Source organism: Larus michahellis, chromosome 10 (genome assembly GCF_964199755.1).
Source record: "Larus michahellis chromosome 10, bLarMic1.1, whole genome shotgun sequence".
NCBI classification, from domain to species: domain Eukaryota; kingdom Metazoa; phylum Chordata; class Aves; order Charadriiformes; family Laridae; genus Larus; species Larus michahellis.
The window spans coordinates 559,644-575,378 of record NC_133905.1 but is presented as its reverse complement, the minus strand read 5'-3'; the positions used below and the strand labels follow the sequence as shown (position 1 = coordinate 575,378).

The 15,735-nt window shown below is 36.3% G+C and overlaps 1 protein-coding gene across 7 annotated transcripts in view; it reads right to left on the bottom strand.

The window, feature by feature from the left end:
* CACNA1D (calcium voltage-gated channel subunit alpha1 D) overlaps nucleotides 1-15,735 on the bottom strand; it is a 201,981-nt gene that overhangs the window by 107,085 nt on the left and 79,161 nt on the right. For 4 of the 7 annotated variants that reach the window (XM_074603344.1, XM_074603345.1, XM_074603350.1 and 1 more), the window contains exons 6-8: nucleotides 14,873-15,025; nucleotides 13,734-13,930; nucleotides 802-905 (exon numbers count right to left, since the gene is read on the bottom strand). In XM_074603344.1, coding sequence (XP_074459445.1) covers nucleotides 802-905; nucleotides 13,734-13,930; nucleotides 14,873-15,025 — 454 coding nt within the window. Of the gene's footprint in view, nucleotides 1-801; nucleotides 906-1,402; nucleotides 1,507-13,733; nucleotides 13,931-14,872; nucleotides 15,026-15,735 lie in introns of all 7 variants that reach the window. The other 3 variants (XM_074603346.1, XM_074603347.1, XM_074603348.1) reach the window with 1 other exon arrangement.

The following is a 15,735-nucleotide window of genomic DNA, read 5'->3' as shown; positions in this document are numbered from 1 at the left end:
TCATATTTCCTAAGCTCAAGTGTGTTAGAAACCAGGAAATGGCAAAGGAACTGGAGTCGTAACCTCAGTAAATGAGCTTCGCAAGAAGAAAATCTTGCAAACTGTTGCCATAAACTACACTTTTAAACCACGCTATACAGCTAAAACTGACATCGCTTTAGTTCTTGGCTGGAGTCTGGAGCACACAAACCAACAAAAAGCTGTGACAGCCTCCCACTGACAAGTATATTAAATTGATACTTGATTATTGATAAATCTATCAGCTTGCTGGTGCAGGTTGTCACAGCAGTACACAGCTCTACAACAGGGAAGCACTAAACACTTTGTGCCGAGGCAGCCTAGCCATACCCTTTCTGCGAGACAGATCTTGAAGCAACCTTTAAAAATATTTTGCAATGCGACTGCTAAAGACAAATCACACTTCAATTACTTTATGGATACTTTAACAAAAGCAACAGTTGGGCTTTCAGAAAAGAACACATCTATAATCACAGGGGAGAATATTTGTACAGGTGTACCACCCATCTCTGTGTGCAAAATAACGTTTCTCCCTGCCGAAATATTATAGAATAAGGAGATTAGTGCTTCATTTAATGAATATTTTTGGCAAGCATGGTGAACGTGATGTCAGACAGATAAAGGCACTAGAATCACACAGTTCAGTCAAAAGAGCAAACACTGGTAGGATGACATAAGAATCTCAAGTGCATGCAAAAAAAGCCATCGCTGAGAAGCTTGAGTAAATGCAGAGGCCATCTTACAAGTAGCAGTAGCATACACAATGTTAACTCAACTGCTTACCCACTAAGTACACCAAGAACCAGGTTAAGTACGAAAAATGAGCCAAGGATGATAAGACTAACAAAATAGATCCATGGCCATTCACATCCTATTGCATCATTTACCTGTAAAACGTAAGGAAATAAGTTATGATTCAGTCATTCATTAAACAGCAGAGTCCTTTTTGCAGCTGCCAGATCACGTAGGTTTCAACACTGAAAATTTAGGACTTATACAGTTCTTAAAAAAAAATTAAATAAAAATCAATGAACATTTGTTCAATTTCTTTACTTACCCAAATTATGTTGTAGATGTGATGCCTTAGAAGATGAATTTAAATGAGATAAATAAGTGCAGGAAAATTATTCATCCCTTTTATAATTTTGCCACAAGTATGGACATGAAGAATGAATATCGGCATGTCTAAGCTCTGATTTTGGTATTGTATGTCATTCCTATGATAGCTACAGAAAACTGTTTCTGTTCTAATTAGAGAAGGAAGAAATAGAGCTTTATTAAAGACATCATCACAACTGAAGTCTCACCTGTATAAGATAACCTGTGTGTTCATGGCAACTGAATTCAGGACTCTGCCTTCATGATGAAAAAGGTGTATGCTTACCCGCTCAATACACCAAGAACAAGATTTAGTACGAAAAATGACCCAAAGATGACGAGACTGACAAAATACACCCATGGCAATTCAAATCCCATAGCATCATTCATCTGCAAGAAATAAGATGATCTTATAGAGTAGATCACTATAGTAATAGCAACGAAGAGTCAGAGAAAAAGAGAATTTCATCATTCAGGTGAGATAGCATTCTATACATTCCTTCAGTATTCAAAGAACAACAACATAAGAAAGGAGGCACTGGCCATATTCACTTCCCATTTCTAATACATACTCTAAACCAGTCCTTTAATATCTAGAACGTGAACTAAATTTCAGATCTCACTTGCTTACAAAGTATATTGAAATATTAGGATTTTTAGTTCATATATATCCTAGCTACATGAATCATCCTTTAAAAAACAGTAATATGTACGTCAACAGTACAAGCAATATTATTTTTTTTTCTGTAACATGGAATGTCAGTATTTTTTTCCTACCATTGGATGCAGTCAGACATTTTAAATTAATTCAAAAAGAAATAAATGAGAATGAGTTTTGTGTAAAAACATGAACACAATTTTAAGAAAATGAAAAACTGAAATAAAACTTTAGAAACATAGTGGAAACACAGAAATATTCCAGACACACTTCTGAACAAAAATTATATCAAGATCAAAGTTAAGTGAAGTTTAAGAAGTTGTTACTTTTTTTTTTTTTTTTAAAGTCAGGTTGAAGTAACTGAGCTGTAAGTACACTCTTTATAGACTCTCACAAGCTTTCTCAAAAAGACCTTTTCCATCGCCTGTTCTTAGTGGGCTCATTATACCTATCAGAAGAGGGAATTAAGCAACATACCCATGGAAATCTAAAAAGGCCTATTCAGAAAAAAAAGATACTTTAAAACGCAGGGAAATTGTCTTTGTTTGTAGCATCGAGGTGCAAAAAGACATTTCAGTAAGTTACAAAAATAATTCTGACTTGTAACTTCTTGGAAGTGTCTCCTGTGGGAGAGGAATTATTCTGGCTTTTTTGTTTATACTGACAAGTTTGCATTAGATTCTTCTTAAGATGCTTTTTAGCCATGAAAATTCAGCAGACAATAAAAATTGCATGAGCATTCAAGACTGGATATGGTATCCAATCTGCAGGCAAACATTTTTCCTCTTCTGTGAATGCTGTTGTGTTTGCCATATCCGAAATTCATGATTAGGCTTTCAGCTCTATTGATAGTCAAGTTTGACTCCTATCCTTAACATCATTTTTGGAATAAACATATTAAACATGGGAACCATTGGTTTTCAAACTGTACTGATTTTATTTTTCCCCGGTCTTTTAAAAATGTATCATGATCTCAGTTTCTGCAAGGTCGCCCTATGGATGGTTAGATATAAGCACACGCGTTAAGTCTTTGCAGGTTAAGGCCCATAGGCACTTTTCTTCAACAGTGATCTGTAATAATGCCGCTTCATGCTAACTAAAATAAACAAACTTGAAGATTATTTTACACAACTTCATGCATCCTTTAAAATAATCTATGTGTCATGTTTTAAAATGCTTTAGTAATTGAACTGAGGTACTGAGAAGTAACTTAAAATTACTTAAACTGCAAAATATATATTTAGAAATTTTTTTTCTTTTAATTTCAATAAAACTATATTTTGGAGAAATTAAAATGCAGAAGGGTTATAGTTATTCAGAAATGCTGGGATCATTACTTCCAATTTTAAAAGATTCCAAGTTTCCACAGTCCAATTCTGTAACAGCATATTCATATGGAAAATAAAGTCTTTCATAATGCTGCCATTAAACTGACCTACTTATACTTAGTCTCCTCTACTAATATACCTTTAGCAATACTCAGCATGTCAGGAGCCTGTGCTAAGGAGATCACTTGTGGTGGGTTTGGGTTGGTTGTTTTTTGGTAGGTGGTTTTTGGTTTTTTTAATCATCCATGCCCATTCCATCAGAGCAAGTCCCCCACATCTGACAAGTCTTAACAACGAAGACACTGAGCTATTTAGTAAAATACCCTATCGCCCAGAGTGAATTTCTGCTGTGTCCCAGTATATGCTGCTCTTTGCATCTTCTTTCAATTGTAGGCATCCGGCCTTAAGGTTTAGGAATAAAATTTACCCAATGTTTGGGGTTTTTTTTAAAATGCATATTCATAATTATTTTATTACTTTAGAATTGAGTTTGCTTCATAGAGATGATTCATATGATGCAGGCAAAGTGTTTTTCTAACAACAGCTGGTCAGAGTGAAGGTTTTGATTAAATCTCAAAGACGCATGAATGCATTTTGCCTCTAACTGAACTGTACCATTAGCAAATAGTTGTTTGCAAGTCACCAGAGGTCAGAGTGAAGGCATAAATTCATCTGGCATTGATGCCAACAATTTCCTTCTATAAATCTTTTTGAAAACCTGAAAGATTTGCAATTTTACTTTAAGAAAAAAAGAGCTGTGTGAATCACTGCAATCCAACTTGATACACTCTTTTTGCTCACAAACAGAACGTATTCCAGACGCCAGGCATTGTGCTAACTTAGTAACCCAGCAGCACAGCTGAAATTTGCATGCCCTGTCATAAAGGCTCTATTAGCATAGGCAACTCTGATTTGCATTTCCTTCATTCACTTTATAGTGCGTAACATATGAAAAAAATTCCTTATCATTTATGCAGTTTGATTTTAAGCCCAATGTTTCAGGCTAATCTATCTAGGACTAATGCCCCATGATGTAAAAGTTGGAAACTGCGGCTAACCAGTGCTAGAAAAAATACTTTCATTTGGGCAGATACTGAACTAATTCGAAAGCATTCCTAACTAGTAGAACTTAATCTAGTAGAACACCTTGGCACTAATCTCAGACTGATTTCTAAAAGCAACAGCCTGAAACTGCATCTACTCAAGAATTTTACCATTTAATTCTACAGACAATTAAACTCTATTCAAGTATTGCATTGTATTTTCTATTCATGAAGTAATATTTCTGGTTGCATTGATACCAGAGATGAAAGTAGAAAAAGAAGTCCTTTCCTTTTGGAAAACTTAGCTGCTCATTTCATGCATGTCAAGTGGCATTTTCCATAACTTTCAATTAAAGAAAGATTAAAGGAGTCAATTTGCTTTCTGATGATAAATTGAGGCAGAGCTTGGTTAATATATAAGCACAGGAAAATCTCCATCCTGAGAAACAAGGTATTTTCAGTTGAAAGGATTAATGCTGACTTGTCACACAAGTGCAGAACAAGGAGTTATGAAGACAGAAATTCCAGATGCATTGGAAGTTGCAACTAAGAAAAAATAAAAGCCCCTGAATTATGCTAAAGTAACACCAGGAAACACATCTCCAATCCTCAGCAAAAAGTCTTGCAAGACTGCCATGGTCTGTGGGGCAGGGATGTACCATACCAAAGGAGGTGTCATATTTAATGGCTCTCAACGGACTGGGCCCATCGCTTTTCAAGTGCGTTAAGCTTTTAGCATCCGTAACACCTATTGCAAAGACACCCCCTAAGTAGCATCCTTCTTGCCCTTCTTTGTGTCTTTTTCCAGATCTAGCCTTACTGTTTGGATTTCAGTTCTAATTAGTCTGTCCATCATGTCAACCCGGGTACAGAGGAGATGATGGATGAGACAACAGGCAAAGTATTTTTCACATCACTTAATTCTGTTTCACCGCAACAGTAGAGGTGTACTACTCAGTTAAGTGTTTAAGAATGCTTATTCTCCTGAGATGCCACTTTTGACTATGCTCTGGCATTTTCACTCCTTTCATGAAGGTATTAGATTAGACCTGTGTGTTTAAACAGCCTTGAACTGAACTCTGCAGCTCTTCCTATCCCTTTCATGAGTGATTCAGTAACTAACAGTTCAGAAGTCCTTGTAAAAGGTCGCATTTGTTGATGCTACCAGATCTGGAGACAAGTTGCTCTATGCAAGTTAAATTGGTGGAGAACAATTTATTTTCATTGTATATTTGGCTCTTTGTATTTACATGCATATGTTTGTGAGTATATGTCTGCAAAACCCTGAAGAATTATCTAGAGCTGATAGGACAAACTTGGTACAGTCTGAAACTGCCTCATCTGGCATTTGGAGTGAATTCTCTTGTTAGCTCTGCTGTAGTTGGAGTCAACTATGAGTACAATGAAGTGTAGATGATCAGAGACCAAGACTCTGAAGCGAAACAGGGAGAAAGTCAAATTTACAGCAGATATAAACCATTAGTATTACACAGCAGCAGATGGCACACTCCAATCTAAAACATCAATTATAAACCATTAAAACATCTCATTTATCTGTGGTAATTGTGACTAAAATCCCCATATGTAATTGAGTGCAGATCAGGGTCTTACTTCTATGTACACCTGGTACTGGTTTACTGAAATTTGTTGCAAGCTCTTTGTATTTATCAATTAATACAAGCTCTAACTGGGGATAATGATAAAGCAATGCAGTAACACCTCTAATTCTGCATTTGTACTATTATAGATATAATGTGCTCATGCATGAAATGTATTTTGAATTATTTGCCACAATGTTTCAAACCCACTTCATTTCCTGAATTTCTTAGTTCCTTTGGTTTCAATTTTACCTTCCTGCTTTCATAACATTCCAACAGACACATAACTGGTGGGTTAAATTATTGTTACCTATAATCTACGTAATCATCCTAAAATTAAGACTGACAAACTCAGTCTCTTTATGAGTGCAAAAATCCTTCAGAAATTAGTATTTTGTGAAATGGGACTAATCCCGCATTCTTTGTAGCGTACAGCTCCCAAACCCTCAGATCACAGGCTATTCTACTCACTTCTCACTTCAGAGCGTACCAGACAGCTTTTCAAAGCCTTCTAGCTTCAAAGGTTGTGTCCTGGGATATTCTAGGCTGAAGTGGAGTTCACTTACAGCTGATTTAAACCAGCCTGTGCTTGAAGCACAGCAGCCTCCAGGCTGGTTTGTAAAAGCATATAATTTTATCGTCAGTCTCCTCTGGGTGCTGAGTTAGAGCACAGATTTCCCTGACATTCTCCTGGTTAGCCAGACTCAACTTTGTTGTATTGCCAGCACAGAAACAAGCCGAGACACGTTAACAAATCTAAGGGCTAAAAAAACTATTGAAATGAATCAGCTAATGTGACGAACAGTGTTTTTATTTTTAAATATTTAGCTACAACATATTAAAATGCATAGAGTAATAGTATCCACTTTAATGATATATACGAAACTTTTTTCTTTTCATATCTACTTATGCCACCTATAGATGTACCGTAAAACGTTGTATACTATTGGATGTACTCATTATTTCCCATATGCTGGATACAAGACATGCAAGCATAATAGAATGTACTATTTGGAATGATGATGTAGAATTATTACCTCAGTTTATGTAGAAGCAATGAACAAACCCCAATACTCAAGGTAGATCTGAATGTATCTACTAAACTGTTATCCTGGGACAGTTTGGGAACTTGGATGGTTTTAAAAGGATTGTTTGCTTCTTGTGGCAAAGTTTTTGGAAGAAACTGTACCTATTCAACTAGTGGAGTTCTTAGTACTCCCTGAAGTCCAGCCTACTTCTAATCCAGTTTCTATCCGTTTTATTTAAGCTTTCTAGGGAGAAACAGCATGTTCTTTGAGTATTTGCAATGATCTACGACAAGAATTGAGTTCTATGCTTCGACTGCAGCACAGGCCAGCAGTCAGCTAAGACTAAGACACTAGGTATCTTATCAAAGCAAATCAAGTTCACTTCATGGGAAAGATACTACCCTGTGAGGTAGCTTAAAATCCTCCCTCAGGTGGGTTCTTTCTGTTAAGACACTCACTTGAAAAAACTTATTATATGATCATTCCTTTCAATGCCAATTCAAACTTTTAATATGTATATTCCTTGGCTTGGCAGCTCTGTTTGCATGTCTGAATTTGATCATTCTCTTTTCTCTCTTTCTGAGGTTTCTAATTTATTGGCAATTTAAGTCTTCTCTCTTTGCAATCTAAAATTGGTTGATTCGGGGCTTTTTATATCTAGAGGATATATATATATATATTTAGAGAATATAAAAAAGAAATTAGTCCAAATCATTACCTAAAAGGTGAGGGGGTTAAGCTAGATTTTAAATGAAATTGGATTCAAGTAATTAACACGTAAATTCAAAAAATCCTGCCTGCAATTCCTGGCTGTTAAGTGTGATTTATGCAATATATTAATACTGTCATCCACAATTTCTATCACTCTTTCCCCAGCTGGATATCATGTGTTAAATTTCTGGCTATGTAGTCAAAAGCTGGGTGCACTGTGCATCCAGCACATCAATGCCCTTGGGGATGAGCTGCCTTCTTTCACTGAAGAGTCTCCCTTAGATGACCTGTGAGTGGTGTTGAGTGATGCTAACATTCAGCTATCCTTAGTATGTAACAGAAAAAGGCAGAAATAAATATTTTCTAAGATTTTTCTAAGATATTCCCTCGCAATTTTTAACATTGTTTGCTAAACATTTGCAGCTGTTGTACAAAAGGAAAAAAGCTGTCAAGCATCCTTTGACTTCTCTCAGAGCGTAAGCTGAAATTCATTGCTGACAAGTACTGTTTGGATGCAATAACATGCCTTCCATTCTGCAGCTGCAACGTGACAAATAGGACTTAAATCACTCAAAGTAGTAGTTTCTCATTGGTTTATTCATTCAATTCAAAGTCCTAGAAAAAGTTCTAGTATTATTGCTTATTTGACTGTTGGTCATGTTTTTTGAAAGATACTTTTTAGAGATTACTGTTCAGCACTCTGATGACAGTTTTTATAATACTTCAAACCTACTTAGCAACTTTTTGGTTATGGACTAATACTACATTTTGTGCCTGAGCCACGGGGTTTTCTTGTGAGGTATATTTGCAAAATATTTGCTTGTGCTTAGGAAAAATCTTTGGCTGCACATCAGCTGGTTTCAAGTACACTACATCCCCTTATTGTACTTCTGAGTAGGCTGTCCTTTAAGATTCTCGAACTAGGAGCATTCTAAAAAGTGAGGGGATTAGAAGATTGTCTCAGTTCCTGATCATCTGACTGACATTCTGAAAAATCAATAGACTGCTTTGTTTTATTATTGTAATTATTTTATTTTCTATGCATAGGTTTATATGGGAGTTATAATCATTCTTTCAAATTCTCATCCAGTTAGAAAACAAACATGTAATGATTTTCTACCTTTTAGTTTACACACAATAAAGAAAGTTGTCTTGTACTACCAGAAAGCTAGTGGGGAAGCCACAGCTCTTTTACTTGGTTATGGAAATACATTCAAAGAAATATTGATACTGTCTTTTCTATCTTGATATGTTACTTCCAGTAACAATGCAATGGCTTTGTAGACGCTTGCGTACTAGACAGATGCAAAAATGCAGTGCAGCCTAAACAGACTGTGTCACAGAAATGATTGATTTTCTTCAAATGTTCTAAGATGCTTCAAGGAGTATATTGGGGCATATAAAGCTTAATTTCTAAAGCAAAAAAAACCCCAGATGTCTAGGTGCATGCTTCTGTTGTTATAAGAGCGGAGGAATTATGAATGAAGTATTTCTTTGATGATAACATACGTTACTATCAAAGAGTAGTGAAGGACACAGTCTTAAGAAGTTGACTTATTAGTAAAGGGTATATGAAAAAAAAAAACCTGACACCCCTTTCCTCAAACTTTATGCAAGTTTTAGAGGTATTTTAGATTACTTAGACATTTCAGGTAATGAATTGTGTACTTTAAACAAGAATCCTTGAGAGAATATCTTGTTAACATATCAGTAGGTGTATTAATAGGTAAAACCATATAAGACATCAATGTACCGTTATTCAGCAATTTCAGCTTGAGTGCTTCAATCTCAAAAACCTCCAAGATCAATCTGAACAGTGCTAGCTAGGTGTCAGAGAACCGAGGAGCTGTTAATATTTGAGGTAGTAATGCAAATGTCTGTCCATAAAATTGACTTAGTAAAATTCAGTAGCCACTAATACAGTTGCTCTATCATTTAATCAGCTGTTCCGGCAACCCATCACACAGTAGTTTGCTTCACTGGGGCCCTGCCCATCTTTCATTCAAGTCACAGGAGCGTCAGTGTAGACTATTCAAGTGTAGTAACTCAAGATAACTTCAGTATGGTCCAAACAAGAAGAATTAAATGTGGTAATTCTGGTACTCACAGGAAAACTGGGGGTTTACTGGCAACTACTGCTGCTCATTATGTGTGTTCCTACGTATCAAGTGAAATGGCTAAAAATAAAAACCAATTTACAAAATACATGTTTGCCATTAATAGACTATAAATCTAGATGTCTGAAAGACATGGAAAAAATCTAGAGCCAGATATGCAAATGCAGACTCAGATTTTGTAATTCTTGAGCGCTTGCTAGCATAAATTGAAAATAAGGCAAAGACGACTATGCTCTCAGCTTTAGAACGTGAGCCAGAGCATTAAAAACATGGGCATGCAGAGGCTGCCACTTTGCCAACAGGGAGGACTGCACTGGGAGCCAAAAGTAATCGCATAAGCCTTCAGCTCGGGCTAGAGAGCAAACAGAAAGGACTGTGACTGGGAATAAACACAGTCCTGATATAAATGGAGAAGATGTGCAGATGTGCAGCCACAAACGTATTATATGATTTGGGAACATGTGCTGCACTGGCTGGTCAAAACAAGGACACTAACCCTTAACCTCTACAGTTAAGTCTAGCATTTGGCACTAAGAAGTCACGTTTTTTGTGGATGAAACATGCAATACATGCTATGCAGCAAGTTACATGTAAGTTAGAGAGAGAAAAGTAGCCAGATGAAGACACTCTAAAAAAATCATAGGACATATGGGATTCAGATGCAAACTCGTGAGCACCAGGATGTCCATGTGAGTCACCAGGATCTGAAGGGTGCCTAGCAGTGGCAGGATCAAGCCCTCAATCTATAATAGATACGCATAAGAGAAAAATCATTATTGATGCTTGGAGAATTTTTAAGCTGAGTTTACTGTTGTTAACCAGGTGACAAGGAGCTGTGCTAGTAAGTGTTACTGGAAGCTGTCATTTTCAGCTGTCATTCTTGCTAACAGAATGCCACATAACATGATGCAAAACGCTGCACGTATTTCACCCACTCAGATTACACCTGCTAGTGAGATAAGCCTACATACTTTATTTTACTGTTCACACAGTGACCAAATGGAAATCAGAATTTTGTGCAGTTTCTAATATTTATGGGTTTGGTGTTATTTGTTTATGTTTTGTATAAAACTCATCCCATCTGTGTACCATCAACAGATTCCTAAGTAAAAAGCGACCCACAAAACCCATGCACCGCTAGCTAAAATGGGTTCCTTAGATTCATTGGACATTTTTATTACAATCTGGTATACCCCTAATGTTTTCACAATTTGCAATTAAAACAAAATCTTTTCCAATGTTTAGCTAGCAATAGCTAAATCTACCTCAGCTTAATCCAAGGGTAAAACTAAAACACATAAATTGTCATTTCTCTTGTCCTCAGCAAGTAATTTCATCTTGACAATGGACAATTTGTCTACAGATAGAAAGAATTCACACCTATAATTTAATTATATAAAAGCCAGTTAAGACAGATTCCAAAGCCAGTTGAATATCTGACTTTGATTATATTTCACTAGGTCAATTTCCTTCTCTGTCTAATAATCCCAGTATTGTTTGTAATAAAATGAAAACTGACATCTGCGTACCTGCAAATATCTTCTACATCAGGAACTCATTATAGACAAATAAATAACTCATGTGTGCAGCTTCGAATTTTTTGTATTTTTAATTTTCCTATGCCTTGCATTTTGTCTGATCATGACAATATTCAGCACTCTATTTTAATAGGTTTTTCTTGTGCTGTCAATGGAGACTACAAAGTTTCCTTAAGATGCATCAGATCAACTAGCTCACTAATTCCTAGGGCAAAAAAGGTTTAATACTGAGCCACTCAGCTTAAATTGGTTCTGTATATTTTGTAACAATCATATTCTAAATATAGTAACTCCCCAAAGTTTTTACATTAATTTTCTTTGAAAAAATTCATGACCGACAGTCGGAGGAATTATCAGATATTGAAATGTGGCCATACTTTTACCTTGAAAGATGTTAAGTGTGTCTTTTTTTCTAAAGAATCATCGAAAACCTTCCCTTTACTTTCAGGAGGGAAAAAAAGTAAGTGTCATCATCATTCATACAGTCTATTTGAGAAAATTAGGAAGAGTTGGAAAGCAAAACCCAAAGAGTTAATAAACCTACACTATGAGAAACAATGTATTAGCCTATAGGTAGCTATCCATTATTATTAGACTCCTTATTATTGAAGGCTTGCATGTTTATAGCCAATTTTGCATCTCTGACAACAGACAGTGGAAGCAGAGATTTATATTTTGCCAATTTATTTTTTTTCTTTCTATCCTAAAAGAATGCCAGTTTACCATCTTAATTAACTTTACAGTGACATTATCTTAAAAACATCTCCACATTCTATAGTCTAGTATCACAGATGTTATCTGAGACTACATTCGGTTGTTACATTTTTTAGCAACAGCATATTTGCAACAAATGACCACATAAAATTAAGTGTGCATTCACTGGGTGAACACTACACCCTTAATTGCATCCAATACTCCACAACAGACGTGCTGTTAGTAAGTAGTCCCACTTGGCCAGACAAACTTGAAAACATTAAAAGTGTCAGCTGCTGTGAGTAACATAACCTAGAGTATAGTTCTGGTAAGATACCTCTTGAGAGAGCTCATCCATTTTTAACAGCTTGCTAATAGTGATCTTTACTAGTAATCAGTTTTCTTATCTCATAAATATTTTCTAATATTTCAACTGTTCGAATTATATTTGCTATAAGGTCCTAACTGCTGCAAAGACTTACTGCTGAGTGCCAAGTAGTACAGAATATTCTCATTGATTTTCAGCACCTATGGTAGGTACGTTCTGTTACAGTCTTTTTGAATGACCTTGGACAAATCACTCACATCAGATATTTAGGTACTTAAAGTTCACAGAAGAATGTAATGTCCTTAGATTGAAATGAGGTTAGGCAGAGAAATGTCCACCTGCATATTTAGGAGACCCTGGTCCTTTAAAAATCCGTGCGTCCTTTTTCCTCCGTTCTTATTTGTAAAATCAGTACTAATGATATCTCAAGTCTGTGTACAACTGTCTGTGTATATGTTGTAAGATTGTGGAGGTTTGTCCTGGTTTCAGCTGAGATAGAGTTAATTTTCTTCCCAGCGATTGCTGTGTTTTCAGATTTGGTATGAAAGGAATGTCATTAATGCATATTGTTTTAGTTGTTGCCAAGTGATGTTTATATTATTCAAGGACTTTTTCCAGTTTTCAGTAGAAGCTGAGAAGGAGCATAGACAAAACAACCGAATGGCCAATGGAATATTCCATACCATAGATGTCATGCTTGGTACGTAAATGGGGGCTGGCTGGGGCAGGGGGGAATCCATGATCTCTACTTGGGTCTGGCTGGGCAACCAGTTCACCAGACAGTGAGTGTGACTTGTGTCTTGTATATTCTTTTACCATTATTATTATTGTTATTTTCCTTTTCCATTATTATTCTATTGAACTGCCTTTATCTCAGCCCACGAGGGGTTTTTTTCCCCGCTTTCCCTACCTTTTCTCCATACCCTTCTGAGGAGGGGAATGGGAGGGTGAGTGAAGAGGCTGCATGGTCCTAAGTTGCTGTTGGGGTTAAACCACAACAAGCGTCCGTACCTGATGCCAGAGGGACATTTAAGGGCAGGAGTTTAAACAGTTAGGTTTTTTAATACCTTTTGCTGCTTCTACGGAGACAATGTCAGGCTCACAGCTCTTGTGATTTGTTGTTTCTGAATGGTTAACAAATGGTTTGCAGTCCCCATAGCAAGCAATGATGGTTGAGAACTTGCTTTGTTCTAATTTATGTTAATATCCTGAAGTATTTTGTAGAAATACTGCAAAAAGAGAGCTCTTAAGCTTAATCAGAAAAGACATACTCATACTTAAAAACCTTAGGCTTGCACGGAAAAAATGCTAGTCCAAAGGATATAAATGTAATACCACATTTATCCAAATGGAATAGGCAAAAATAAGCAATGAATAAATTTGTTTCGAAAAATGTCTTTTTAGCCTGAGGAGTCCAGTAAGATGCTGTGACTGGAAAAAGTATGCAGCTGAGCTCGTCTCCTGCAAAACTCACCAAGATTTCTCACTGACGGTATGGTAAAACACAGTCGCTTTCTCCCTTGAACATTGAAGCTTGTTTAAAAGGAAACAAAGCTCAGTGATTTATGAACTTACCCAGTATAACACATCAGTCCATCCTTCCATGGTTATACACTGGAACACAGTCAACATCGCAAATGCAAAATTATCAAAGTTGGTTATGCCTCCATTTGGTCCAACCCATCCACCCTTACATTCAGTGCCATTCATGACACACTGACGCCCATTCCCTGAGAACGCACAAGGTGCTGGATCTTCTTCAACTAGTATATCTGAAAAGAGACCATAAAAACCAGAACTTTAAGTTCTCAAATTTTTGCGAGTTAACTCTCTGCATGACAAACTATAAACCCTGTTGGAATCAACCTGAGAAATGCTGAGAAAGGCAACCTGTGGGAGCTTCAGAGCTTTTAGTGTCTCTCGTATCTGGGCCTTAATAGCCTCAAAATAAGGCTGAATCAAAACTGATTGTATAAAAGAACTTGAGGATTTAAACAGTAGAAAGAAACATGTAATAATACAACGTATCTTTTTAGAATCTCCCCGTGCTATTTTTTTTTTTCTCTTCATTGCCATTTCTTCACTTCATACTAAATATGGACCATCAGGGAAACAGGCCTGGACTAGTTCTTCCTACATATAGTCTCCTTCATTACTTAGCTGACAGAAACATAGGTTTAGCTGTCAAATACCGCCTTGTGATGTTTCACTCCTTCATAATTCTCCCATAACAAACACTTGCATTTCATCATTTCACCTGGACGGAGGAACATTATTTTCTTTCGTTGCTCATTTCAGAACTGCCCTTCTTACCTCACAGCCCCAACCTTGAAGGAGAGACACCGCCAGATTGTGAAGTCGGGAGACTGTATCTTCCCTGTAAAACTATCTAGCTCTTCAGCAATCACAGATCAGAAAAAACTATTGAGTTGTCTTTTGAGGATAGTCACACTTACTATTTTCACTATTGACATTTCAGTTACACATTTCAGAAATGAAAACCTATTCAGAGCATGTTCCAGTCTCCAACTAGTTTACGTTGTTGTTGTTTTTTTAAATTTAATGCACTCTTCCTAAAATTACGAAATACTGTGAAAACTGGGGTTACAACTGTTCTAGTGCTTTGGCCCCTGTTCTCTTTCAAACTGAAATGCCACAGACTTGAAAGAAAACAGAATTAGTCCCTTAATTTAGTCAACAGTTTCACGACTTACCTGAATCAATAAGAAAACAAGATTTGTGCATTTTTCCAATAAAAAGTTCCAATCCTATAATAGCATAGATTATGATTACAAACAATACCAAAAGGGCAATATGGAGGAGGGGGACCATGGCTTTTATAATGGAGTTCAGGACAACTTGTAAACCTAAAAGAAAAAAAGAGAATAGAAGAGATGAACCAGGCTTCTCTGTATTGCCTTACCAAATTTTCTATAATTACACACTATTAGAAATTAATGATACAGGCACACAGAGTGAATCAGTTTTAAAGAAACTTCTACTGCCCAGAGCCAAAAACTGTTTCTATAACATAAAATACTTTGTAAGTATTTGACTTTGTGTCAAAGTCTCATTATTTCCTCTGTTAATAAAGGTTATACCAGCGAAGTCAATCCTTCAAATGCGCCACAAGAATTTATGGCTTTTTAGAAACAAAGAGCATGTAGTCAGTGTGTGACTGTAGGTCATTTTATATGACCTTTAAAAAGTTCTGTACCACAACCACAACTTTGTGGCAAGTCCTGAGAATATGTATGTTCAGCCAATTGCAGAACTACTTTTGATGTGGAGGGATAAATGAAGTAGTTACCCAGGAAAACACTTTTTTACTCTGAACCAACTTACTTTTTCATCATTTATCCCTCACATCACTGTCAGAACTACTTAATTTTTCTTTTCTCCTTAATTAAATATTTAGCCAAATTTTTGTCTTACCAAAAGAAGTAAATCCTAGACTAATGAAGCTGCCACAGTGAGAAGAAAATATGGCTCATTTTTATTTTAATAGACTTCCCTTCTGACGTTTCATAACACTGTTTCTTTCTTCACTGAAGTCCTTTTGCTAAAAATATACCAC